Here is a 27,339-nt window from a genome sequence, read left to right on the forward strand (position 1 = left end):
TAGAATGGAGTAGAATGGAGTAGAATAGAGGAGAATGGAGTAGAATGGAGTAGAATGGAGTGGAATGGGGTAGAATTGAGTGGAATGGAGTAGAATGGAGTAGAATTGAGGAGAATGGAGTAGAATGGAGTAGAATAGAGCAGAATGGAGTGGAATGAAGTAGAATTGTGTAGAATGAAGTAGAATTGAGTAGAATGGAGTGGAATGCAGTAGAATTGAGTGGAATGGAGTAGAATGGAGTAGATTTGAGGAGAAAGGAGTAGAATTGTGTGGAATGAAGTAGAATTGAGTAGAATGGAGTGGAATGAAGTGGAATGGAGTAGAATTGAGTAGAATGGAGTAGAATAGAGCAGAATGGAGTGGAATGAAGTAGAATTGTGTAGAATGAAGTAGAATTGAGTAGAATGGAGTGGAATGGAGTGGAATGGAGTGGAATGGAGTAGAATTGTGTAGAATGAAGTAGAATTGAGTAGAATGGAGTGGAATGGAGTAGAATGGAGTGAGAATGAGTATGAGAATGAAAAATGAGAATGAAGAATGAGTATGAAGAACGAAACTGAAGAATGAGAATGTATAAACGAGTTTGAATTATGAGAATGAAGAATGAGAATGAGGAATAACATTGAGAATGAAGAAAAGAATGAATAAAGCATGAAGAATGAGAATGATAATGTAAATGAAGAATGTCAATGAAGAATGAGAATGAAGAACGAGAATGAACATGTTGGTTTTATTCTTGTTTTTGTATAGGTTTGTTAAATAATTCATTAAGGCCATGAAGATTAGAATAGAATACTGGATTTTTGTTGAGTTTGCATTCTTCATAAGAATGAGCATGAATGACGATTGAGAATGAAGTATAAGTATGAAGAATGAGTAGAATAGAGCAGAATGGAGTAGAATGGAGTGGAATGGATTACAATTGAGTGGAATGGATTGGAATGGGGTGGAATACAATAGAATGGAGTGGAATGGAGGAGAATATAGTAGAATGGAGTGCAATGGAATGGAATGGGGTGGAATACAGTAGAATGGAGTAGAAGGGAGTAGAATGGTAGAATGGAGTGGAATGGACTGGAATGGAGTAGAATGGAATAAAATGGAGTAGAATTGAGTGGAATGGAGTAGAATGGAATAGAATATAGTAGAATGGAGTGCAATGGAATGGAATGGGGTGGAATACAGTAGAATGGAGTAGAATGGAGTAGAAGGAAGTAGAATGGTAGAATGGAGTGGAATGGACTGGAATGGAGTAGAATGGAATAGAATGGAGTAGAATTGAGTGGAATGGAGTAGAATGGAATAGAATGGAGGATAATGGAGTAGAATGGAGTAGAATAGAGCAGAATGGAGTGGAATGAAGTAGAATTGAGTAGAATGGAGTAGAATGGAGTGGAATGGAATGGAATGGGGTAGAATTGAGTGGAATGGAGTAGAATGGAGTAGAATTGAGGAGAATGGAGTAGAATGGAGTAGAATAGAGCAGAATGGAGTGGAATGAAGTAGAATTGAGTAGAATGGAGTGGAATAGAGTAGAATAGATCAGAATTGAGTGGAATGGAGTGGAATGGAGTAGAATTGAGTAGAATGGAGTGGAATGAGGTGGAATGGGGTGGAATACAATAGAATGAAGTAGAATGAGGTGGAAGGGAGGAGAATTGAGTAGAATGGGGTTGAATGGATTAGAATGGAGTAGAATGGGGTGGAATGGAGTAGAATGGAGTGAGAATGAGTATGAGAATGAAAAATGAGAATGAAGAATGAGTATGAAGAACGAAACTGAAGAATGAGAATGAGGAATAACATTGAGAATGAAGACTCATTCTTCATTGAGAATGAAGAAAATTATGAATAAAGCATGAAGAATGAGAATGAAGAATGAGAATGATAATGTAAATGAAGAATGTCAATGAAGAATGAGAATGAAGAACGAGAATGAACATGTTGGTTTTATTCTTGTTTTTGTATAGGTTTGTTAAATAATTCATTAAGGCCATGAAGGTTAGAATAGAATACTGGTTTGCATTCTTCATAAGAATGAGCATGAATGAAGATTGAGAATGAAGTATGAGTATGAAGAATGAGAATGAAGAAAATAATTAATATAGATTGAAGAAAAATAATGAGAATGAAGAATGGGAGTGTAGATGTTTATTTTATTCTAGTTTTTGAATATGATTGAGTAGAATAGAGCAGAATGGAGTAGAATGGAGTGGCAGTATACATACATATATATATATGTATATGTATATGTATATGTAATAATGTATGTAGGAAAACAATGAAATGGTTGACAATAAACATTTTCCATCGTTATAATATTTATATTTCAAAGTCTGTCTATCCATCTGTTAATTAGGACTAGAGTTGCCAACCGTCCTGTTTTCCCAGGACATGTCCTAGTTTTTTAAGTGTCCTGGGAAGACCTGAATAGTTATTCGGCAGCGTCCTGGGTTTTTAAAGTATGCGCGCCTCTTAATTACAGATTTTCAATAGTATAATCTTATCAAAACCTGATTATATTAATTAGTTGAATTTTACTATATATTAATATAACTATTGCAACACTATTACTGCGTTCTGTTTTTAAACTGGATAGTCCTTCTTTTTTGAACTTTCATTCCTGATTTTTTAAATTTCCCTAATTAGGACAAACACAGACTTTATTATCTAAAAAAACAGAGTATCTGTGGTGTTTAGTCCTATATAAAATCATACGGAAATCAATCGTATTGTTATGTAGATCACACTATATCTCCCTGCATACACCCCTATAATAAATGAAATTACAATGATTTTAGGATTGTGTTGAGAAATAGAGGAAACCATTACAATATTATGTGTATCTGTATACAGATATACAAATAGGTATGTATCTACTGTATACATAGAAACTATATCTCATCTGTGTACATATGTGTGTTTCACGGCTTCGGTGGCCTGCCGGTTTAGCGCCTTACTTCCGATGATCGCGCATTCGATTCACACGGCACAAACATTTTGTATACACGAGTGTTATAGCTGTTGCTAATAAGCAAATTGCTGATGAGGAGCACGGCCTTGTACTTTGTGCCCGTACTTCGAAATGACGAATCAGAGTTATAGTCATATTTTAGTTTGTAATATTTTTTTTTAATTAAATATATTAAAATAATTTCGGTTTTTTTTAACTCCTGCGGCTGCGACGCACGTAATTTGAGTATGATTGTTTGTATCGGTCTGGGTGTTTTCTATGTATAATATGTATTTATTTACGAAAAATATAATATATACTTAAATATGTATGTTTGTACCAGTTATCTAGTAACACATAACACAAGCTTTATCTAGCTTCACTTGGGTCTAGATGGCGCTGTGTGAATTGTCCTGAGATTATTATATAGTCACACAGTCTTCATGATTTATTTCTTTTTATATAATCGATGTATTTCTGCTAAAAGTTAGGTATAAAAATTTCCTAACACAATTATTAGTATTATCTTTAAATAATATCGATAGACACGTGATGGAAATAGGTGGTGTATGATTGTGACAGAAAAAATATTTTTTCACATACTAATGTATAAATTAATATTATAATATTTCAATAATTCAATTACTATTATTTATTGAAGAATTATTTATAAAATTAAAGAATTCGTTAACGATAATAATGTTTTTATAGAAAAACTTTAAATTTATAGCACTGACAATATTATCTGATTACACTAATAATGAGTGCGTAGCGACTTCTATGTTGATTATCGCATGCCTCTTACTTGTTATACTGTAATTATTTATATAAAAAAAACATCTATTAAAAAGAGCAACACACAAGTTTCTTACTCATTCTTCTTGTGATGAATCTGCATTCCGAATGAGTGGTAGAATCAAAATATGACTATTCAAAAGTGCTTGTAATGAGTTTATGTGAATAAAGATTATTTCTATTTCTATTAAAATGTTATTATTGTGTTAATATTGTGGTGAATTATGTGGACTATTTTGTTATTACGATAACCTTTACTACATAAATATTAAAAGAATATTAGTAATAATACTATTACTTTGGTTAAAATATAATAAATTATATTTTAATCAAATAAATACATTTTATTTCTATATTAACAAACTTGCTTTAAAAAAATGGAATTTAATGATATTCTTGTCAGTTCTTTTCAATGAATATGAATTCATCATAGACTTAATTGGATGGTAGGTTAAAAATATTAATACAATAAAACTTGATTTCCACAAGTGACTGAAATATCCTGCATTCTATCAATAAATGATTTTTGTATTCAAATTTAAATATTTACAACTTTACGGAACCCTAATGGTACGCGTTTCACGCTTGACCGATTTATTCCATCCCTTGCATAGATTAAATCGACACCCATCGGTATCGGAAACTGATGTATGAATATTGGATTAGTTATATCCATAGGGGTGAAATAATGGGGTTTATTAACGAAATTGGTAAATATGGGCAGAACCCTTGTTAGACATTTAAAAAAAATGCAATCTGAGCAATAATAATATCTGGTTCTCAAACTATCAGCATACTAGCTATTACTCTCAACTTCGTCTGCTAATTATACAACTTTTCATCCCTTATTTCACCCCTTTCAGAATTTCTTTTGAGATTATAATACAGCCTAAGTCTGTACTTATGATACAATCAATTTTAACATTTCAATTCAAGTCATGAAATAATATTATCCCAGGACAATTCAGACAACGCCATCTAGTCCCACGATAAGCAGAGCTTGTGTTATGGGTGCTATACAACTGATATAAATACTTAGATTTTTTTTGTAAATACATAATATACAAACACCTAGACCGGTAGAAACAATCATATTCATGAATGTAAAATCGAACCCGCGACCATCGCCAGTAAAGCGATATGCTAAACCGCTAGACTACCGAGGCCGTCAAACTGCAAACAAGATGAGGACCCACGTGATACTATGATGACTAACATTACCACTTCGACAAACATACATGAACAGCACCACGGATATCACGTAATCATGATCTTCATGAGTTACTGTTTTAAAGGTCTGGGATATCACACCTCTGCACCGTATATTTACGTATTCTATATCTCCATCCTTATCTAAAACTACTTGGGTGAAAGAGACAAAACTACAACCATTAAAAAGAAAGATGAAAGAAATGGACAGGACACTCTTATTCATAAAATGTAACAATAGCTTGATATAAATTAAGTGTTAAATTTTGGAGATAAAAAAAAAATAAGGGACTTTTATGCTACCTGCGTTCTGAACCATTTTGTAACTCTAGTGTCATATTTTATGCGGTTTTTTTTATTTTACGGTCTTGGCTTCTTGGTTATTTAATAGCTTACTGTTACGTATTCCATTATCAAAATTAAGTAATTTGTTTTTTTACTTACATAAGTTATGACTAAATATAATAATTGAAGAATATACTATTTATGTTTTAGAAATAGATATAATATTTATTCAAATAAACTTAATATAAGCACTTTTAAATAGCCATATATTTTTTAACTTCTACACAACCAGAAAGCTGACTCATCACAAGAAGAACAAGCAAGAAACTTGCGTGTAAAATCATATTTTTAAGGTTTTCTGTGCATACAAACTACCAAATAGAAAAATTCACAAATATAAATAAATTGTTACTTAATAAAATAAATTAATCACAGTTATCATAACAGATAGTTATAAGGGCAGAGGAAGGCCAAAAAGGAGATGGATGGACTGTGTGAAAGATGATATGGTAAGAAAGGAAGTAAATAACGAGATGATTGCGAACCGGGATGAACCGACCGATATGTTTTTCTTATGTTCTTCCTGATAAGGAAGAACATATGGGATACCCATTAGATAAGGAAGAAGCAGATGATGATTATAAGTAATAAGAGCAGACCAGTCTCTACAAGCAGCCCTCGTTCACAAGTGTATGATGAGACAGCCATCATTGCGTTTTACCGCATTTTAGGGAGTGCAATATCCCGGCAACTCAACCATCTGTCTGGATGTTTTAGTGAGCATGACTGACTTAAGACATTCAAATAAAATACCAACACAAAAATTTGAAGCATTCATACATATTTTTTTATTAATTACTAACTACCCGCCCTGACTTGGCACGAGTGTACATGTATTATACATATAATAAACCTTCCTATTGAATCACTCTATCTATTGTTAAAAACTGCATTAAAATCAAACAGACGGGTAACCACGTGAAGTACAACCTGATAGAGCACCTACATTACTAACAATAGGGCCAATAGTCCCTATTACGAATAATCCTCTCTCACATAACCTACGTCCTACCCTAATTAAAAGTAGGTCAAAAATTTGAAGTAGGTAAATGTTCAAACATGGCATTAATTTAATTCACAAAATTCAGACTCTTCAATTACTAATAACATAGTATTCTAAATTTAAACGGATAGATTTCTCGAAAATCGGTCTATAACAACGCAAAAGTAAAAGCGATGCCACTCAATATTTCTTTTGATACGCCTCCAAAAAGAACCTATGGTCATCGTTCATTATAAAAACCGTTTCAATGTTACTATACAACATCTTAATGTACTACATTATCGCTCCAACAGTATCCATTGACTGTTAAACATCATGTTTTTTTCTTTTACAGTGAATTATACGCATCAATGGATAGTATATTAATTTTGGAATCGAATAGATTTTAAACATTCGAATTTAGAACGCGGAATCGTGTGTCAAAAATCGTGACTGTTCGAAAAGAGAGCTCGGTCATGTGGATTCGAAAATTTCAAATGTTTATGCTTTTATACTTTTTTTTTAATGAGATCATTTATAGTCTGTATTATTTGATTAAAAATGGCGGAATGATTATTTTATAAAACTATTTACATAGTCTAACTAGGTAAGTAGCTCTTTATATCATACTTTAACAGGGTATCTAAACGTTATCTACATGGATAAATATAGTTATCCATACACATCCACCGACAGATTGCTCTGATTTTGATTATTCTTTTTATTAAATATAGTAAAGTGTATACTATACTATCAACCTAGATTGTTTAATTTCTAAGTGAAGTCAAAAGTTGCGAATATTGTAACCAGTTGTTTAAATTTTCAAATTCCTTCTAAATAGATAAAAATATCTCTTAATTTATTGTCTATAGTGATTAAACTGTATACATATCTGAAATAGACTTATTGAACAAAATCCAAGCCAGATTGCTTTAACCAGTATTCGTTCACAAACCATTGAATTGAGATGTCCCGTTAATTACTTTAAATTCTTATCGTTTGCCTTCCCATTGATAACTGATTAGTTTCGGTACATTAAACGCGAAACGCCTGTGTTTTGAACGATTCTAAAATTCGCGGTGTCATGGAGAGAGGTCGTTTGCTGACGCCATTACTGTTTTGTCTATGGTTCGGTATTTTTTTAAATTATTTTTTGGTTTGAGCAAAATCATCACGTTATTTGTTAATAATTATGATTGAGCGTCTATCTATTATTGATTTAAAGATTTATATTTGAAATAGACAATGCATTATTCATAGTAATATTATAAATGCGTAAATCTTTTTAGGACGGCTGAACGAATCTTAATGAAATTTGGAATAGCTCACCCGCATGCGCTAACGGTATACGCTGGCGGGGCACCAGTGGTGGATGATAGGATGAGCATGTTAAGCCAGTTAGCTTATCGTAACGAATTCATCAGAAATTAACCACAATGGTTTCCAGGAGAGACCGCGTGGAGGTCGAAGTGAATTAGTAAATAACAATGTTACATAACTAACAACTTTTACCCAATGAAAGTGGGTGTAAAAATATATTGTATCACAAGGACGGATATAGGCTATCTACCCAAAATAGGAGAAGCCGCAGGTAACAGGTAGTAATAATTTTGTTTTACTATCATTTTATAGTCGTGGGCTACTTGTTTAGAAACTCAGCGTCGCAAGTCCGAACCTAGGCGAAAAAAAACTCTGTGCTTATTTAAAACAACTATAACTCCGGTAAAACATCTATAATGAACTAATATTATTAGATGAGGGGTTGGTCATGCGTTGGAGCAAGGGGTGAAAAGGGATTGTTAGTAATGTGGACTGAGGTTCTTATTACTAGTAATGTACTACATATATCAGGCCGACCTCTACGCGGTTCCCTCTGGAAACCATCGTGATAAATTCATGGTGAATTTGTCACGATGGGCTAACTGGCTTGACCTCATGCTTGTCTTATCATCCTCCACTGGTGCCCCGCCAACGTAAACCGTTAGCACAGGCGATTGCACCATTCCATTGTAAACCATAAAAAAAAATCATTGTTTGTTGACATGAGTATGTTGGTCTGGCTATGGCTTTCTATGTATAAAATGTATGTAGTTACGAATCTATGTATTTGTATCAGTTATCTAGTACCCATAACACAAGCTTTAGCTAGCTTAACTTGAGTCTAGATGGTGCTGTGTGAATTGTCTAGAGATTATTATTATTTTACCATAATTGCCTGAACATCCGCTTCTCATAGCAATCTACTTTTATATATATATACCTACACTACTATATGTAGGTATATTACAACTACAAAAACATGCTAACATCTTAAAAAAGAAACTCAATATTATAAAAATTTACATAATTAAACAGTGTATCAACATTCGCAGAATAAAGAATCCGAATGCCATACAAGCATTTGTAAAATTGCTCTTGTAAACTGTAAAATTATTGAAACACACAAACCGAAATAAAAAGGAATAGATTAAAAAACAAAATTTAATTCGAAATTCGAACAGTAGCATAGAATTATGTCTTCACCATTATTTTTTCGAGCCTCAACAAAATGATACCTGCCAGTATTAAATACAAATTAATGTTGCCAAACGAACAATTTCTCGATACAAATGAATCGATAATCTGCATAAATACAACGAATAACACATTGCAATCGGTCGATCGGAAAGAATTAAGAGCCAAATTTAAAAATTGATATGCTCTTAATTCGAAATCATTTTGAATGTTCGAATAAATTCGATACCCGCTGGCAAACATCACATTAATATAAACGGAATGCGAATTCGGAATCGATATTTGAAAATTGTGAATTGTTCTTATAGATTTAACCCTTCATTGTTAATGCATTATTCATGATTTTTTTATATTATATTAGTTAACATTTCCTTTAACATGTTGTAATATTTCACAAATAATGTCTTTATCACAACTATGTTTGTGCCGTTTGAGTGAATACCGGTTTTAATGAATTCATAGTTGGTTGTTTTTAATAATTAAATCGTTTTGCATACATTTTCTTCTATCAGATACTCCGACATTACTTAAAACATAGTGATTACTTACTCAGTGACGCTACCATTAATCGTATGAAGTAGGCACTGTTTGAACGGTAAATAAGCTGTTGGCTCGCCTGACGATAAGTGGTAACCGTTGCGTAACAGCACCGTCTGAGGTGTGTATCACGTTATCATGTGACGACGATTGCGGAGTACTAAGATGTCATGCCTCGTACCCTGTAAATTCACTGCTTTATCTCATTTAACAAAGTAAACTGCTCGTAGGCAAAATGAGACAGTGGTACCCACGCAGATAACTTTTTACAAAGTCTATCTCAGTTTTATCCAAAACTGGACAACCAAATTGAAAAGTCATACAGTCTTCTGTAAAGAGAATTTTTAACTATGAATTATATATACCTATTATTTATAAATAGAACGTCTACTATATCTATGGTATACAAATCTACTGATACTGATCTACTAATCCATTTTAATTATTTAAAAAAATTACGACCAATTGAATTAAAAACATGTATCAAATTTAACATGCTTCATTCAAGGGTTAAGAGCAGTCCCTGTTTTACGCTATGGTTTCTCATGGTTGTTATTTTTTCGAGTCCGAGATATTTTTTATTCTGCCCTATCAACGTCCATTACAAGTCATTATGTTTAGATTGTTGTATGGCATCCTCCTGAGCGATGTCCCGCTGTTTCGGCTTTTTTTGTTCGTCTCTGGTTTTCGACGCAACACGACTACGTATAACTGTACAAAATTAAAAAGGCATGATAAACCGCAATCGATGTATGGTGTTAGCGAATTTTTAATTTAATCATATCATATTAACATGGCGGTGTGTGTATTAACCGGGTAATTTAAGAAGACGTTGCATTTCACTGTGTTATACCGTTGGCAACCTTCGACTTGATAATTTGGATTTGTTTCACTTGCCATTTTACGCTCAACGCGGCTATTTCGTAGTGTTGTAAAGAATAATGAATGCGTTTTATAGTCTGTATTTTTATTTTTTTTTCTGTATCGTGGACATGGCAACGGAATTCTTTGGTGATGTTCTTAAAGTTGGAGTTTATAGTTGATCTTTATAATATGAACATATAATGTAGTGTACTTATTAATATTACACGGAAAGGTATGTCGACGACTATTATTCATGGTCGGATTACGTTGACCCATTGCAGATTTTATGGGTGGACTGAAAATTGGTTTTCTTGTTAATCTTGTGACCCGTATAGTTAATTACTCATCTATATGATAAATGTTGCTACATAGATAATAATAATATGACGGCCTCGATAGTTTAGCGGTTTAGCATACCAGTTAGCTTCGGATGGTCGGATTCTATTCCTCGCACGGTACCAACATTTGTATTCATGAGTATAATTGTTTGTATCGGTCTGAGTGTTTTCTATGTATATTATGTATGTATTTACAAAAAGAAAATATATCTAAGTATTTATATCAGTTGGCTAGTACTCATAACACTCTGCTTACATTACTAGTACTAGTAGTACTAGGACTAGATGATGTGGTGTGAATTGTCCTAGGGTAAAAAAAACCAAACCATAGTTATATCGTAAATGAGAAAGTGTATATGTCAGTCTGTCTGACCTCTTAACTTTAAGAATAAACTGGCAAATGGCGTGAAGGTAGACTGTATTGTATTAATGCTCTGATAAACAAGACTGACTTATGTTGTTACTCAAGTAACTATTTATTAATCAACATTGCCATTTGGCAGTTTGTATTCACACAAAATTCTCAAAAATTATAATTTTGAATATTATTTTCCTGGACAATAAAGACAGCGCCGTCTAGTCCCAAAGTAAACAGAGCTTATAATATGTGTACTAGACAACTGTTATAAATACTTCGATATTTTTTTGTAAATACATACATTGTATACATAGAAAAACACCCAGACCGATACAAACGATCATACCCATGAATACAAATGTTTGTACCGTGCGAGGAATCGAACCCACGACCATCAGAGGTAAGGCGGTATGCTAAACCGCTAGACCACCGAGACCCTCAAGAGATTTAAAAGAACATTTAATTTATTAGGTATGTATAGTATTTACAAAAATATATATATCTAAGTTTGTATGTACGTATGTATGTGTCTAGTACCTACTCATAAACGAGCTCTGTTTAATTTGGGACTAAATGGCTCTGTGTGAATTGTTATTGTTATAGACAACTAGATGTTACATACAACTTGTTTAAGACAAAATAAACCTAAATATAACCTATCCTAATTTTATATTTCATTAAAATCCGTTCAGCTATGAAAAGGTAACAAACAGACAGATACAATTTAGAATTAACTACATTTGTATGGATACTACCCTTATTTAAATTCAAGGAGACATTTTATTATTTCTACCGGTCATCGAACCTATACCCATACCGATTAATATTCCATAATATCATTTCATTAGAACAAAAAGCTACCTAACCTACGGCACCTTGTAACAATGTAGAGTTAATAAATATTTAGAGCGGACGCTTTTTCACCGGAAGTAGTAGAAATGTGAAATATAAATAAATTATATTTATTTAGCATTACTTTGTATATATATACAAAAAATATTTATAATGTACTTTCTAGCTGTCCCGGCAGATGTTAATACTAAAGTACTAATATCGCTATTAAATATAGAAGCTGTGATAAAAGGGTGAAAAATCGAAAATTAAAAAAAAATAATTATGATCAGTGGAGTGGAGTAGATATTTATAATAAGTTACATTTATTACATGTTTAGAAATATATTATAAATTATGCATAAAAATACATTAAATCAATAAAAAAAATTACACATGTATGTGTAATGTCATGTAAAAAAACATGTAACACACGCATACTCCTTTGTTTATTGTTAGGATCTGTGGTCAAATTGAGAATAGATTAACCTTGTTTGTCTGTAAAATTATTTGTCTATCTAAAATAAAATTAATTAATAAATTAATAAAATTATTTATGGTCTAATTTGACCACTGGGCGACCACTAGTTGTATATAACTAGCTGTGACCGCAACATCGTTCGCGTGAAATAGACGACAAATAACGAATTTCCATACAAACTTTCATATCCTATTTTATTTTACTCCCTTAAGGGTAAAATTTTTACTAACTTTAAATGTCGTATTTACATACTATTTAGTGATATTTAATTTTCTCAGGGTTACTTGAACCTACGCCCTGAACTGAGATTCGAATCCCTAGCGGTGCCCTCAGACTAAAGACGTAACTGTAAAGCGGGAATTGGCCTTCAGTCGCTCCATACGTCCTTTCGTAGGTTTGGAGTTTCATGTGCACTCGCCACCTATCGTCCAGTGAAGCTGTATAGGCCAGCTGCGGCCAACTGCATTTGAGTAGTCCGAAAAAAATGCATGACATTTGCAATCGACGGTAATTTAAAAACTGCGTACAATCAGTGCCCTATTCTATTATATAACGATAAAATCGTACGATGCCATTAAACGAAAAAAAAATCTTTATAATATTAGTAATGATTACGCTACAGCATGTCTATACTTGTATAACTCTATACAAAACAATCGTCCACAACCCACAATTACGGCGGCACGATTTTACTATTGTGCCCATGAAAAAATGGTTGTTGAACACCGTCCCAAACAACGCATGTGACCTAACTTGTTATTACATTTGTTATTCACGATTTTTTACTATAATTCACATTGTTTCATAGTTATTTGCCAGTAAAAAGGTATAATAAATATTTTACTCGGCTGACCGATGCCGAATTTGAATTTAGAATTACGTTTTCTTTTTTATCTTCTGAGCAGTTGTTACGGCTTGTGAGTAGACATTTTTCAAACATCTTTTCGTAACGGATGCTTCATTTTATACCTAAACTAGCTATACCCGCGTTAAATTTCAATAAAAGATATAGTCTATGTATTATTTCGATGCATAAGCTATATTACTGTAAAGTTTCATCAAAATCCGTTCAGTAGTTTTTGCGTGAAACAGTAACAAACATCGATACTTACAAACTTTCGCGTTTGTAATATTATTAAGTTCTGATGTGAAACGGAACGCAATCTAATTTGTAAAGTAAAAAAAAACTCCTTCCTCTCTGATCTGTACCTACTCTGTGATATGAATGTGATTATTACTTGTTTCTATGTTAAATTATATATAATTGTAAATTGCAGCATTATTTCATTTATAATAAAAATACTACAAACTCTGCTCTATTTTGAATAATATTATAATATTAAGGAAGAGGGAGAGCGGATTTTGTTATGAGGAAAGTAAACTTCGAACCCAGTGGTCAAAAAAATCAAAACCGTATTTGAGAAATTCCTTCACAGTTTGAAAGAAGATGAGACAATAATAATAATTATAATCTCAGGACAATTCACACAGCGCTAAAGGTTGTGTTATGTATCCATAACACAAGCTTTAGCGCTGTGTGAATTGTCTTTGTATTTGTCTAGATAACTAATACAAATACACAGATATTTTTTTTTTCGTAAATACATATTGACATAGAAAATACTCAGACCGATATAAACAATCATACATATGAATACAAAGGTAATTGTTCTAGAAATAAATTTAAAATTATTCTATCTACACATTTTTTGGTATTAAACAGATTTGAACTCATTACATTTTGGTGTAAATTGGTGACATAAACCACTGAACCATAACGTTCTCAATATACATTTAATGTCTTGATCATATTATGATTATGATTCAAAACAATGCATAACACGATTTTGATTTGTAATCGATTTTATAATCATTTATCACTATAGACCTTGACAACGACAGTGTCGATAATCGATGAATCGATGACACATCACTACAACAATACGTGGCGCAACAGTCGCGCGATAATTTGTAGAAAGCAAGGTCAATCGGGCGATTATTGTCGTGATTCATTTTCAATAACTGATTCCTGTGTAGGTAGAAATGTATAGAACAATTGGTAATACCACAGATAATATATAAAGGATGACCTTCGTGGATTAAACCCACGTTTCTAGCAATATATGTATTAAAAAAACAATAGCACACTGTAATTTTTTCTTATTTAATTTTAGTGGTAAGCATGCTTACGCCTCACCTGATATTAAGTAGTAACCCTCGCTTATATACATGGATATCACTACGGACACATTATCATGTAACGTCCATGATACAACTCATGCGTTGCTATTTCAGAGGATTGTCATGCCTCTGACCCTGTAATTTCAGTGCCATATTTTTTTTTATTTAAGCTACATGGCCCATATTTGAAATATCTTCTAGACTAAATGATTGTTAATAATGTGGACTCATTACTAGCAATGTACCACGTCAGGTCGACCGCCACGCGGTTCCCCCTAGAAACTATCGTGACAAATTTAACAAGAATTTATAACTCACCTGCCTCATGTTCATCTTATCACCGTCCACTGGTGCCCCGCCAGCGTAAACCGTTAGCGCAGGCGGGTGCACCATTTCATTATCATCCATAAAGAAAACACATTATATATAAATAGTAAATATACAGAATATACGTAGAAAACACCCAGACCGATATAAACAATCATACTCATGTATACAAATTTGTGAACCGTGCGAGGATCGAACCCGCAACCATAGGAAGTAAGACGCTAGATCACCGAGGCCGTCACAATATAATCATTTAGAAAACTATAATATCAACTAAATACATGGATAGCATAATTTTACACATACGATTCCGGGGCACTGCGCTAGTGACAGATAAACACAATCAAGACGACCGTACTCCATAAAAAATCCATAAAAGATTCCCGAACTGTACAAACCGAGACTGAAATCAATCCTTATATCTTGGTGAATTTACAACTCCACCCCATATTAAGAACCCCATAAACCCCCTTCACCCTACATCGATTCACCCCCGTCCACCTCGATTTAAAACAAGGTGTGCACAGCACTAAATAGTCTCGAACGGTTCTCGATGCGTAAAATTCGTGTAATCGAATAGTCCCCTTGAGGATTTGTTGATACGATTATTTGATTTATCGCGATAGGGTTGCCAATAATTAGATTCTCTTAAAGAAAATTAAATAATTGTACTAATAATATAAAAGCTGAAAGAGGATGAGGATGAGTATTTGTTTCTAAATGTAGAAGCCCATAAAGATTGTAAATGGCGGAAAAACATACATATTATTACATATTATATTTTTCGTAAATACATACATATTATACATAGAAAACACCCAGACCGATACAAACAATCATACTCATGAATACGAAATGTTTGTACCGTGCGAGGAATCGAACCCGCGACCATCGGACGTAAAGCGGTGAAATTTAATTTAAAAATTACCTTTATTTTCTTGCACATTTGCAACAACTTTAAAAAATATATATCACAAAATCGCGCAACCCTTACATAAAATCTTTATTTACATCTATAAATGTTTATTTGGCTTTAAAAAGAACAGTAAAGTGACAACCCTAACATAATCAGGCGTAAGCACAGAGTCACCAGACATTAAATAAATTTGATAATCTGTAGAAATAAATTAATTTATCCTTTTTAACTACGTGTATATATCATAAAATTCTTCGTTCTTTCCTATTGCTGAAAACTGCTTTAAAATCCGTTGCATAGTTTAAAATACCTAAACGAACAGACAGCGGAAGTTATTTCATTTTATACTATGTAAAGATCAAATAATTAAAATACAAGTATTCATTGATCACAGAAGTACCTAATTTGTTATGATTTTCTCAATAAATATTGCGAAAATAGGTAGTGAGTTCGAATTTTTGCAGTACAGTATATATTTTTATTTATATTAGGTACAATAGATATACTCTCACAAAATAATCTATTAAGGTTGTACTAGTACGAAATTGCGGGCATATCTAGTAGAATAGAATAGAATCAAGAATAAAATAAATAGAAGAATGAAATTCATTTTTTTCAAATGCACTTAATTTCAGCACTTATGTTTAGTCACAGTTATTTTTTTAAACTACCGCTCATTCGGAAAGCTATCAGGAAACTTGGGCGTTGCTTTTTTAAATAATTGTCGTAACTTTAGATTTTTAAGTCGAAATGTGTGAATACAAACTACAGAATACAGTATCTTGTATAAAATCTGAACTGATAAAATACAATTCCGTCATAATTTTAAAAAGATGTATATCACGAAGTGTGCTATGACTTTGAAGGATTTAAAATATTAACATTGTGAATTACTGAGCGAAATAAAAAAAAACATATAATGTACTTACAGAGTAATGACGTAAAAAATGCAATCATATCTTCTCCAGACTACTTTAGGTAACAGCAGGAAAAACAGAAAGAACGTTCTCATTTTGAAACACAGAAGAACGCTAGAACAAGAAGTGTTCCAAATTTGAAATTTGAAATAAAATGCGACCTCCAAACGGTCACGGTCGTGACAATGACCTCATGACGTTTGACCCGTGTGAATCTTTGACATCGTGACGTTCGATCTACGTTCCGATTTTGAATTTCAAAAAACTCCATCGTCACGGGCTGCTGGCTGGATAGAATCCGGCCCTCCGTCGTTAACGAGTGCTCACGAACTGTAAGGTTCCAATTTTAAAAATTGATTTTCACTTTTTCCTTCCTTTAATGGCGACACAATTTCAAGCATTCTGTATCTATAGAAAGGTAGATAAAAAGTATATTCATTTACACCAAGATAAATATAGACATAAATATAGAAGTGGTAATACAAATTAATACAACAAATACAGTATATACTGCCATAAATCCCTTGCCGATATTATTGCTCTAGAGGACAGTATAAATATTTCAAAATATAAAATAGGTAATAAAAACTACATATAATATATATGGCATATCTATTTTTTTATCAAATTCCGTCAAATTTCACTACACATTTCATTACAAACACTTTTTTTACATATTATAACAATAGCTACTTTGACCACTGCATCGCTCGCTATCGACAGGGAATGCATCCCTACACGCTGGAACCTAAGTGGTCTCGGACAGTGCGGTTTCAGAGGAGCTTCCTCCTGCGTACACTTACATTGTAGAATGAACTACCTGCCGAGGTTTTCTCAAGAGACTACAGCATGGGGTTTTTCAAGAAGAGTATATTAAGGTTTCTTAAGGGTTGGTAACGCACACGTGACACCCCTGGTATTTCAGGCGTCTATAGGCTATGGTAATTGTTAAACCTACAATGAGAGTCACTGGCAGTTTCTATATTCGTTTATCCATATTTAAAATGTGAGAGTTCTTTTTATACAATTGTTTTATAACACTTCTATCACTGCGCTCTGCTATAAAAAACGTCTATACAAGCATCTCTCTATTTTCATTCATTTTACTGTAATCGTTTACCATCAGATGGGCCGTATGTGTTTTTCAAACTACTTTGCCTCATAATGTTATGAAAAAAAAACAATATTATGTTTTTTTTTATTTACTATACTCGTACATTTGAATATGGAAATAATATATCTAGCTCATTATTCCAGCAGTCATCAATCATATTGCCAAATAGCAATAAGGGATAAACAGAATATGGCAAGCGTGTCAACTTACAACTAACGGGATCCTTACAATGAATGCATACGCCTAATATTAATATACACGCCCGTCTGTACATCTGTTTGTTCTACATTTTTACCTAGAGCATCATTATTCGTAAAAAATAAACCGGAAGGATATGAAATGAGGGATGAAAGTATGTGTAAAGGAAGTCGGGGTTTCAGCTACTATAAAAATAAAACCCAGTTACAGTTTTATTTTTGATTTGATATCCTTATTCCTTAATAATATTATATATATGAAAGTAGCAATGTTACGCTTTCACACAAAAACTACTGAACCGATCATCATGAAATTTTGTAGACATGTTCTTGGAGGTATTAGAATGGACATAGGATACTTTTTATTTAAAAATAAATAAAAATATTTTTTTATACAAAGCGAGCGAAGTCGCGGGTAAAAGCACGCATATACATATATAAAGACCAGCATGTACATAAAGTTAATATGTTATGTATATTTGTATAAAGTTAATTTCATGAATTTTGTATCGCAACACAACCTGCGAACAGGGATGAATGGAAGAGAAAAACATATTACGCCGACCACAAATAAATGGGATAAGGAAGAAGATGATACGGCAAACAATCTGACTGCCCACCAGGTGGGACCTTCGTCTGTAGCAAGCACTATTAAGATAGATAAATATTAATTTTTATTTATTATCTGTGGCTAGTGTTACTTTTTAAAACGTATTGAACGTCAAACAACATGAGGCAGTATTCGATTTTTCCCTATTTATTTATATTAACTTTTATCGTAAATATTTTTGTGTGCACAATAAAGTGTTGTATTATTATTATTACAGTTAATTTTACTATCAGTACGCAACTCTGAATTCAAAGTTAGATTTATAAGTACTTTTTTCCCCAAGTCTTGCCTTAATAATAAAATTATAATATTATTAGTTGATATCTAATTAATGACTAATCGATTTTATTGCTTATTATATTCTGGCTGCATGGGTGTAGTGTCTTTGCCTCGTTTTTCAGTAAAATAATACGCAAATATTTTTTAAATTTATTTTACAATAATTTATCGTTATTTACTTTTGAGAACGAACTTCATCACATATTCGTGTTATTCTAAAAAACTTGTTAACAGTTTCATATTAATAATGTTTAAGTTCTAATATACATGATACGTGATGTTATCGCGCGAAAATTTGTATTCTAGAATGGGATGAGTTTAAATTCAAATATTACAGAAGTATATTTAATTATATATTGTAAGAGTATATAATAAAATTAAACTATAGTTCATTCTATTAATGTATTTTATGAACACAATTTATCACTCGTATATATATTAACAAAAAAACAATAAAACATAATTGTGGACGAGTAGCAAGAACGCAAAAGTAGTAGCGGTGGGGTGTCCTTCACACCGGGCGACGGATGTCGAACTAACTCGGACATCAGCGCCGATTGATGCGAGAACAATAGGTTTTACTGGCATTATGGTCGCGTCCTCGTTTGAAATCCTGATGATCTAGCGTCCCGCGCAGGTCCACCTATATCTATCTGATGCAGAAACAGAAATACAGAGACCGAGGGAGCCCCAACAACATCCTAAACCTAATTATTATACTGTATAAAAGATAACGTTGTATGCCCTCTGCGTATACTACCAAAACATAGGCCGCACGTGTAAAACGACTGACAATACGCTTTAAACAACGTTATTCTTCACGTCGTTATTACACCGTGCAAACCTACGGGTTTTTTTTTTTTTAAGCATATTACATCGGACCGACAACGCTCTTCGTTCCCTCTCTATGTCATAGTCATCATTCAAGTCCCCCGATACAATGTGACCCAGGTATTTAAACCGCGACACCCGATTCAATGGTGTGCCATAAAGACATAAACCGCCGTAAATTGCATATTTTTTTTTTTCTCTGTGTGCTATTTTTGCCATGAAATATCATGACCTCGCTCTTTTTAACATTGTATCGGAGGCCATGTGAATATAAAACTCCGCATATTCTTCACACGTCTTCAGCAGTCGACGAAGTGCACTAATCGATGGACTCAGCAGCACCATATCGTCCGCGTAACTTATACTGTTAATCATGTTTCCATGTATGGAGCATCCGATCCTGGCACTGCTAAGCCCATCAATCAGGTCATTCACATATAAACTGAAGAGTGCAGGAGAAGACAGTCCCCCTGTCTCACCCCACACCTCAACCTATACTCTTCCGAGAACGAACCCGACCATTTGACCTGGTTAACTTGATGATCATACCAATACTTAAATAAATCAACCAGCTGACAAGGTACAGCTTGGCGATGTATTTTTGACCATAATATATCATAATTAACCAGGTCAAACGCCCTGGAAAGATCCAAGAAAACTGCATAGACAGGTGTACTTCTATCAGTATAATACCTGACCGTGTCCTTGAGCGCCATAATAGCCGTCTCCGTCGACAGTCCTGGCTGAAAACCGAACTGCGCATCGTGTATATTAAAATATTTGCCTACTCGTCTCTCAAGAACACCGTCAAGCACCTTCGCAGCAATAGTAGCCAACGATATGGGTCTATAGTTCTCTTTATTTGAGAGATCGCCAGTCTTATTCTTTGCTATGGGTACAACAATAGTCCTCATTAATGCATTCGGAAGATAAGAATGCTGTATACACAGATTATATAATGCAGTTAATACCCTCAGGAGTTGCGGACCTGCACACTGGAAATGCTCTACACTAAGTGAATCGTGACCCGGCGATTTACCTCTTGTCATTGATTTTATAACGTACTTTATTTCGTCCGTAGAGAACTGTACTGGTACCCTTGACTTAGTGCTCCTAGCACATTCCGACCGCGTACTGGGTTGTAGTACTGGATCCACCTTAAAATGATTCATAAACAAATCCGCAATATCCTTTGGGTTACTTATGCTATTGACGCTCACAGGAATGGAAGGTTTAGGGCTGAGTTTCTGAGTTAACTTCCAGAATCTCTTAAAATTTTTACCCTTATGCTCTGCGCCTAAAATATCCAACTTAATTTGTTCCGCATTATTTTGACAAAATTTTAATTTTTCTTTAAATGTTTTACCTTTTTCCCTCATAGTTACATACAGAGGCCCGCATCGTGGCTCTCCATAGAACTTCCAGTTAATAAAAGCCTGCCTCGCCTGCCTATGAGCGTCCCTAACATATTTATTCCAGCCAGGCACAGCATGCCTTCTCCATACGCTTTTTTCTGAGTTGCCACTAAGGATAGCCGCTTTTCGAATTAATGAAATCATATTATTATAGAAAATATCAATTGACTGTCTATGTCCTTCGTTGCAACATAAGCTGTCACCACACTGACTAACATCGAAAGGAACATTTAAAGCACTAAGACTTTCTGTACACAATCGAAAATAATTATCTACCTGCGTCACTTCTCGTGTACCCCATATAGCCGGATCTCTTTGCCAGTCTTGGTATTTTACAGAGGTATTCATAGCTACTATACCCAAGTTAATATGCACTACAAGCGGGAAGTGATCAGACCAATATACATCCTCATAAATCTCCACATCACAAACGGTTCTTAATGCCGCTTCAGTTACAATACAATGGTCCAACCAACGTTTACTTCCACATACATCACTGATGAACGAAAACGTGCCAGAGAACCTTCCTAACATAACATAGTCGGCACAACTCCATTGTTGTTCATTACAAAAATTTAATAATTCCGTTTCAAATAATTCACCGGGATGCGCATTAAAATCTCCCATAATATATATATTTTCGGTACCTGAACTTTCGACGATTGCTGCTACTTCACTCAGGCAATTACAAAATTCAACAAAATTATCAGGAGTATTCGTAGGCATGTATATACTAAAAAACAACATAGTGCGTTCACTGACTGTAATTTTAATGGCAGCGATACGATCACTCAAACACGGAATAACAGAGACAGATGTAAATATCGATTTTCTCCATAAGAGTGCTACTCCACCAAAGGGTCTACCTCTTAATATTCCCTTAATAATTTGTGACATATCAACGGCAGATTTGCCAAAATAACCAAAATTATTATCCACAGTCCCCAGTACCGCTAGTTCATGTGGTAACAGCCATGTCTCCTGAAGGGCAATAATGTCAACATTCCTACATAAGTTTCGTATACATTGAACCGACCTCTTTAGTGACTTACAGTTATAACTTACACACTTAGCAATAAACTTATCAAAATTAAAAGTATTTATATCCATTAATTAATGTTAAATAATTATCTGTACACATATAATAAATTAAGTATCTAATATATTATATACTCGACGGTAAATTATTAACCTTACTTTTATATGTAACAAATCTACGAAATGCTATTCCGTCAGGCCATAAGTTCTCATTCATAAATACATTTAATTTACTTTTAGGTATCATGAACTTGTAAGCCGCATATTCCTTATTAAATTTCATATCTATTTTGAGTAATAATACTGACACACTTGTTTTGTTTTTAATATATGTAGTAATATCCTCCATCCTAGTTTCCTTATTTACATTATAAATATAAAACGGAATACTAACATCTGCCGCTTTAAAAGTACAATTAGGAAGAATCTCCGCTTTACCTTTCAAGCCAATGAAACGATTTCGATAACGTTTCCTCTGTACTTTAGTCCATTCTTCACTACGAATCTCTTTTTTCCATTCACTACCGTCGCGCAATAAATCCGACAGCTGTTTACGGTCTGGAGTCAATGAACTACGCGCAGCCGCACGCGCAGGTGCATCTTCGTTCGAAACCACAGTGCGCCTCACTATAATGTCCTTATCACTCTTAGTGTCCGGGCGCATTGGCGATGCAGTTTCGCATGCAACCGTTATTGTCGGAACCACGGTAGGGGCCTCCACGCGCCTACAACTAATCACCTTATCGCACTTTGATTGAAGCACATTAAATGAAGAATACTGAGCAGACAATAACTTTGTCGTTAAGAGTTGTCACTTCTGAGAACGAAACTTCATCACATATTCGTTTTTAAATGTTATTCTAAAAAACTGGTTACACAGTTTCATATTAATAATGTTAAGTTCTATGTGACGTTCTTGATGATCTTGGTGATGTTACTTTCGCGCGAAAATTTGTATTCTAGAATGGGATGAGTTTAAATTCAAATATTACAGAAGTCTATTTAATTATATATTAATGTCATTAATTTAATATAATTTTGTTTTGAAATTCGAATAGATTCTCATACAAATTTCAATTTAAGAATTAGATATCCCAGATTGTGCTATATTTTTAATATAATTTTCTTATATTTTTAATATAATATATTCATCAAATTATACATCCTAGTCAACCAGAAATTGTTTTAAATTTTGGGCTTGGTTATGGTTTTTATGCATAAACATGGAATGTACTTACATCAGGACATCCTAAACATGGTCAAATGGTACCAATCCATTTGAACGTTTCAATATTGGAGAATTGGTGGTGGTATGTTAGGGACGAATTCAAGAGCGCAAAGAAGACATGCACATCGCAGTTCTATTAATGATGAAAAAAAATATTGTCTTTGTTAAAAAAAGTGTTTTTAATAAAGCTAATTTATATACATACATTTATTTTTTTAAAACTAAACCGCCTTCGAGTATCTCTGCACTCCCTAAGGTTGGCTGGTAGAGAATGCTATTAGCATTAAGCCCGCCTATTGTACAAAATCAATAAAGTTTTAAATAAATAAATAAAAAATAAATACATATTAATTATTTTTGTTTAGTTTTAAGTACATAAAAATAAATAAAATAAGCGACTTTATCAAACAATAGTTTTTTAATGTCAAAATGTGTGGTCCAGTGTAGTCAATCACAATGATTTAATGCCATGTCACAGTAATGTTTAAACTAAATGAGTTATAACTAGTGCGACATGTACCAATGAGTTATTGTGACAGGGTTGTTTTAATTGAATGGTTATATTTCAATTGTAATATTCATAATATGCCTATTAACGCAAGTTGCATTCGAGACTTGATAATTGTACACGTTTTCCACCCGGCTTCGTTTTTACGGAACGCATTTTTTATATTTTTAAAAAACTAACTTAATAGTACTTTAATATTCCCCTAAATCTACTATCTTTAAAAATCACTAAATATTTCTGTATGTATGTATAGTAAACGGTGTACTTGACAACACTGTACCGATTTTGATGATTATTTTGTAATTAATCAGGTTTATTTCCGTCTTCATTTCATACTAATATGGGAAATGGTAAGATGGTAACAGACGTCTATAGACGTGAATAGAACTATATTATTTAATTACTATGCTTTACTGTTCCGGAGAACTAAGGTATCATGCCTCAGTACTCTATAATTTCACTGCCATATCTCACCCTACAACAGAAACACAGCTTAAAAAAGCAAGTTGCTTCACGGCAGAAAAGGTGAGATAGTAGCACTTACTATCTCCTTGTTGTAGAAAGTTGAATATATCTACACGGGGTCTTATAAAAATATCAATAACCAGCAAAGATAAATCTCTTCTAATACTATAAATTCGATTTTGTGTCTGTCTGTCCATTTGTAATATTTTAACGATCATACTGCTAATCAGAGCTGATTATACAATGTATCAGGAAATGGATATGGCATGTCTTTAATTTTAAAAATAATATGGAAGGGGGTGAAGTAGGGATGAAATTTTTTTCAGACAAAATCGCGTGTAATATCTAGTATAACAGATAGGGTGAAGTAGGAATAAAAAATGTTCAAGTAATATCTAGTGTAACGGAGGGGGTGAAGAAGGGATGAAAAATTATTCACACGAAATCGCGCGTAACATTGAATATAAAATATATACGAGTTGTATATATTTTATTTTTAAAAAGTCAATTGAAAAACAGTCATTTACAAAGTCGGTTAAGAAATACAATTGACGATGTTTTCCCACGTCGTCGGCTTCTTTGAGGACAAAAAACTTAACTGAACTCTATTAAATACTAATATTTGTTTCTGTATTTGTCCGGAAACAAACAGGTGACACGCGACTCTCGCATCATTCCGCTAAACGTCTTTGTATTAGATACTAAATAACGTGATTCATAAATAATTTTGCTCCCCTCAGATCGATCCCTGGACCAATTAAACGGGGATCGAAATTACGACGGCCTAAGCTAATGTTCGACCCCTAGCGGATCCCTCAGACTAAAGTCGTATCCGTCAGGCGGGAGTTGGCCTTAAGCCGCTCGAGAAGCGTCATCTGCATTTGCCCCCTATGGTCCGGTGAAGCTGTAAAGGCTATCTGCGGCCAACAGCATTAGAGTAGTTCGAAAAAATAGGAATACCATAACCTTGACAAAACGTGAAAAGAAAGAACACCTTGGAGTTTTTATTTCGGTTTTAGTTCGGCAGTACCAATTTACCTACCCTGGTGTGGGAGAGACATCGTGAGGATTTTCCTCTGGTAAAAAAAGTTTTAAACATTCTTTTCAATCACTCTTCGTTTTTTTAGGAAAATTGTTCACTTTCAACTAACTGGTTTTGGTTTTCTTATAAGAGTTATCTTTCTCTTATGTATCTATGTATTTTCCATTTTCTTCACATTAAATCAGAAATCAGTTATGGTATTTTGTATTTTACATATTTAACACCTACATATATGTTACAATATAAAATTGCACGTAACTAGGTATAATAAAGTTGCTATATCGATCCAATTGCAATATCAACATATAAACTTCCGACAAACGTCATTTAAAAATGGAAAATGTTTCCATAGGATCAAATAAGGTTACAAACAAATAAACTCAGTGCATGTAGGTCGTACAAAAACTAGAAAATATTCATAAAAACCGGCGTAGTGACAAGAATGTGAATATTTACAGAAATAAACCCGATATACACGTAAATGGTGAACATAACAATGTTAGCTTGCGCGTATAAGGTCGAATGCAGTGACCTTATCCGGAGTGACTGGTCTAGTGACACATCGAGTAAACGTGTGGACAAACACACAGGCTCGGCACTAGTTTAGTCAATGATAAAGTATTACATTTTTTATTGTTATTTCTATAGTTAATCGAGTTTAACAAGAATAATTTTATTGTCAATATCTTTAATATTATACGAGTAAATTAGTAGCTGTACCCGCGGTTTCATTCGCATGAAATTTATAGCCTATATGTTATTCTGATGTCTAAGCTATATTACTGTAAAGTTTCATCAAAATCCGTTCAGTGTCCGTTTGTCCTAACAAACATTCATCTATCCATCGGATGGTTCACAAATGTCCTTTGACAAAGAATTTTATTAAATTTTTTAATGTTTTCTGATAATAGCAAGGAGTCCATTTTGGAATCCGCTATCTGTAATATATCTTTCTTTGTTGTTGGTACAACAGCCATCACTATAAAAGATAAATTAATTATTATAACAGGATATTAGATGAAATACACTGGCATTGTGAGAGAATTAACCATAGACAATAGGTCATTTATACGTTCTGATAAAATGAACATTTAAAAAGTAAATATAAATAAAATAATCGAAATCGAATTTTGAATTCTATCTTCCGAATAAAAATCGAGGGATGTGGCTAAGATTTTTTTTAACTACGATAATGTAATCGGATCCCAGTGAAGGATAATAAGATGAGCAAGAGGTCAGGTCAGTTGGCCCATTGTAACAAATTTACCAGGAATTTATCACTATGGTTTCCAGGAGGAACCGCGTTGAGGTCAACCTCACTTGGTACATTGCCAGCTATGGGGTTAGCCCACATTACTACTCACCCCCTTCCCCCAATATTCGCAGACTCATCACAAGAAGAATGAGCAAGAAACTTGCGTGTTGCTTTTTTAAATATATCTTCAGCTACTTCTTCCTTATCCCATTTATTTTTATTCGGCGTAATATATTTTTCTCTTCCATTCATCCCTGTTCGCAGTCATCTCGTTATTTACTTCCTTTCTTACCATATCATCTTTCACACAGTCCATCCATCTCTTTTTCGGTCTTCCTCTGCCCTTATAACCATCTACATTCATATGTAACACTTGAACTTAAATAAATGTTTTTTTTTAAATTAATACACATTAACAAAAAAATATACAACAAAAAAAATAAATTTCGAATAAATCGAGGGATGTGCCTAAGATTTGACTTTGGAATTTGCGAAATTGTCTTTGATTTACGATCTCCAGTGGAAGGCAAGATAATTATTATAGTAGGTACAATAGGCTTACATTGTGAGAGAATTGACCATAGACACATAGTGCATCTTCCATGGCTCTCAATGTAAACATGCTACATTAACATTCCATGGTCAATTACTTCAAGATACAACGGCATTTCCTTTGCGGCCTTCGAATTAAAATGCATCTAATTTTTACTGTCCATATACAATTTTAGTGTTGTAACAGGAAATTTTTTAATCGAACAGTTTTCTCGATTGTGATGTATTGTGGCCATAATATTACGACTATTATATCA

The 27,339-nt window shown here is 33.4% G+C and overlaps 1 protein-coding gene across 1 annotated transcript; it reads right to left on the minus strand.

The window, feature by feature from the left end:
* Window positions 1-19,804: 19,804 nt before the first annotated feature.
* LOC131852221 (uncharacterized) lies at window positions 19,805-22,696 on the minus strand. Its single transcript, XM_059202862.1, has 3 exons — window positions 22,427-22,696; window positions 20,273-21,975; window positions 19,805-19,988 (listed from the first exon to the last, which is right to left on the minus strand). The coding sequence occupies exons 1-3, from the start codon at window positions 22,694-22,696 to the stop codon at window positions 19,805-19,807; spliced, it is 2,157 nt and encodes a 718-aa protein (XP_059058845.1).
* Window positions 22,697-27,339: the final 4,643 nt, after the last annotated feature.

This window comes from Achroia grisella, unplaced genomic scaffold, assembly GCF_030625045.1.
Source record: "Achroia grisella isolate CSIRO2021 unplaced genomic scaffold, CSIRO_AGI_Agris_v1 utg841, whole genome shotgun sequence".
Taxonomy (NCBI): Eukaryota; Metazoa; Arthropoda; class Insecta; order Lepidoptera; family Pyralidae; genus Achroia; species Achroia grisella.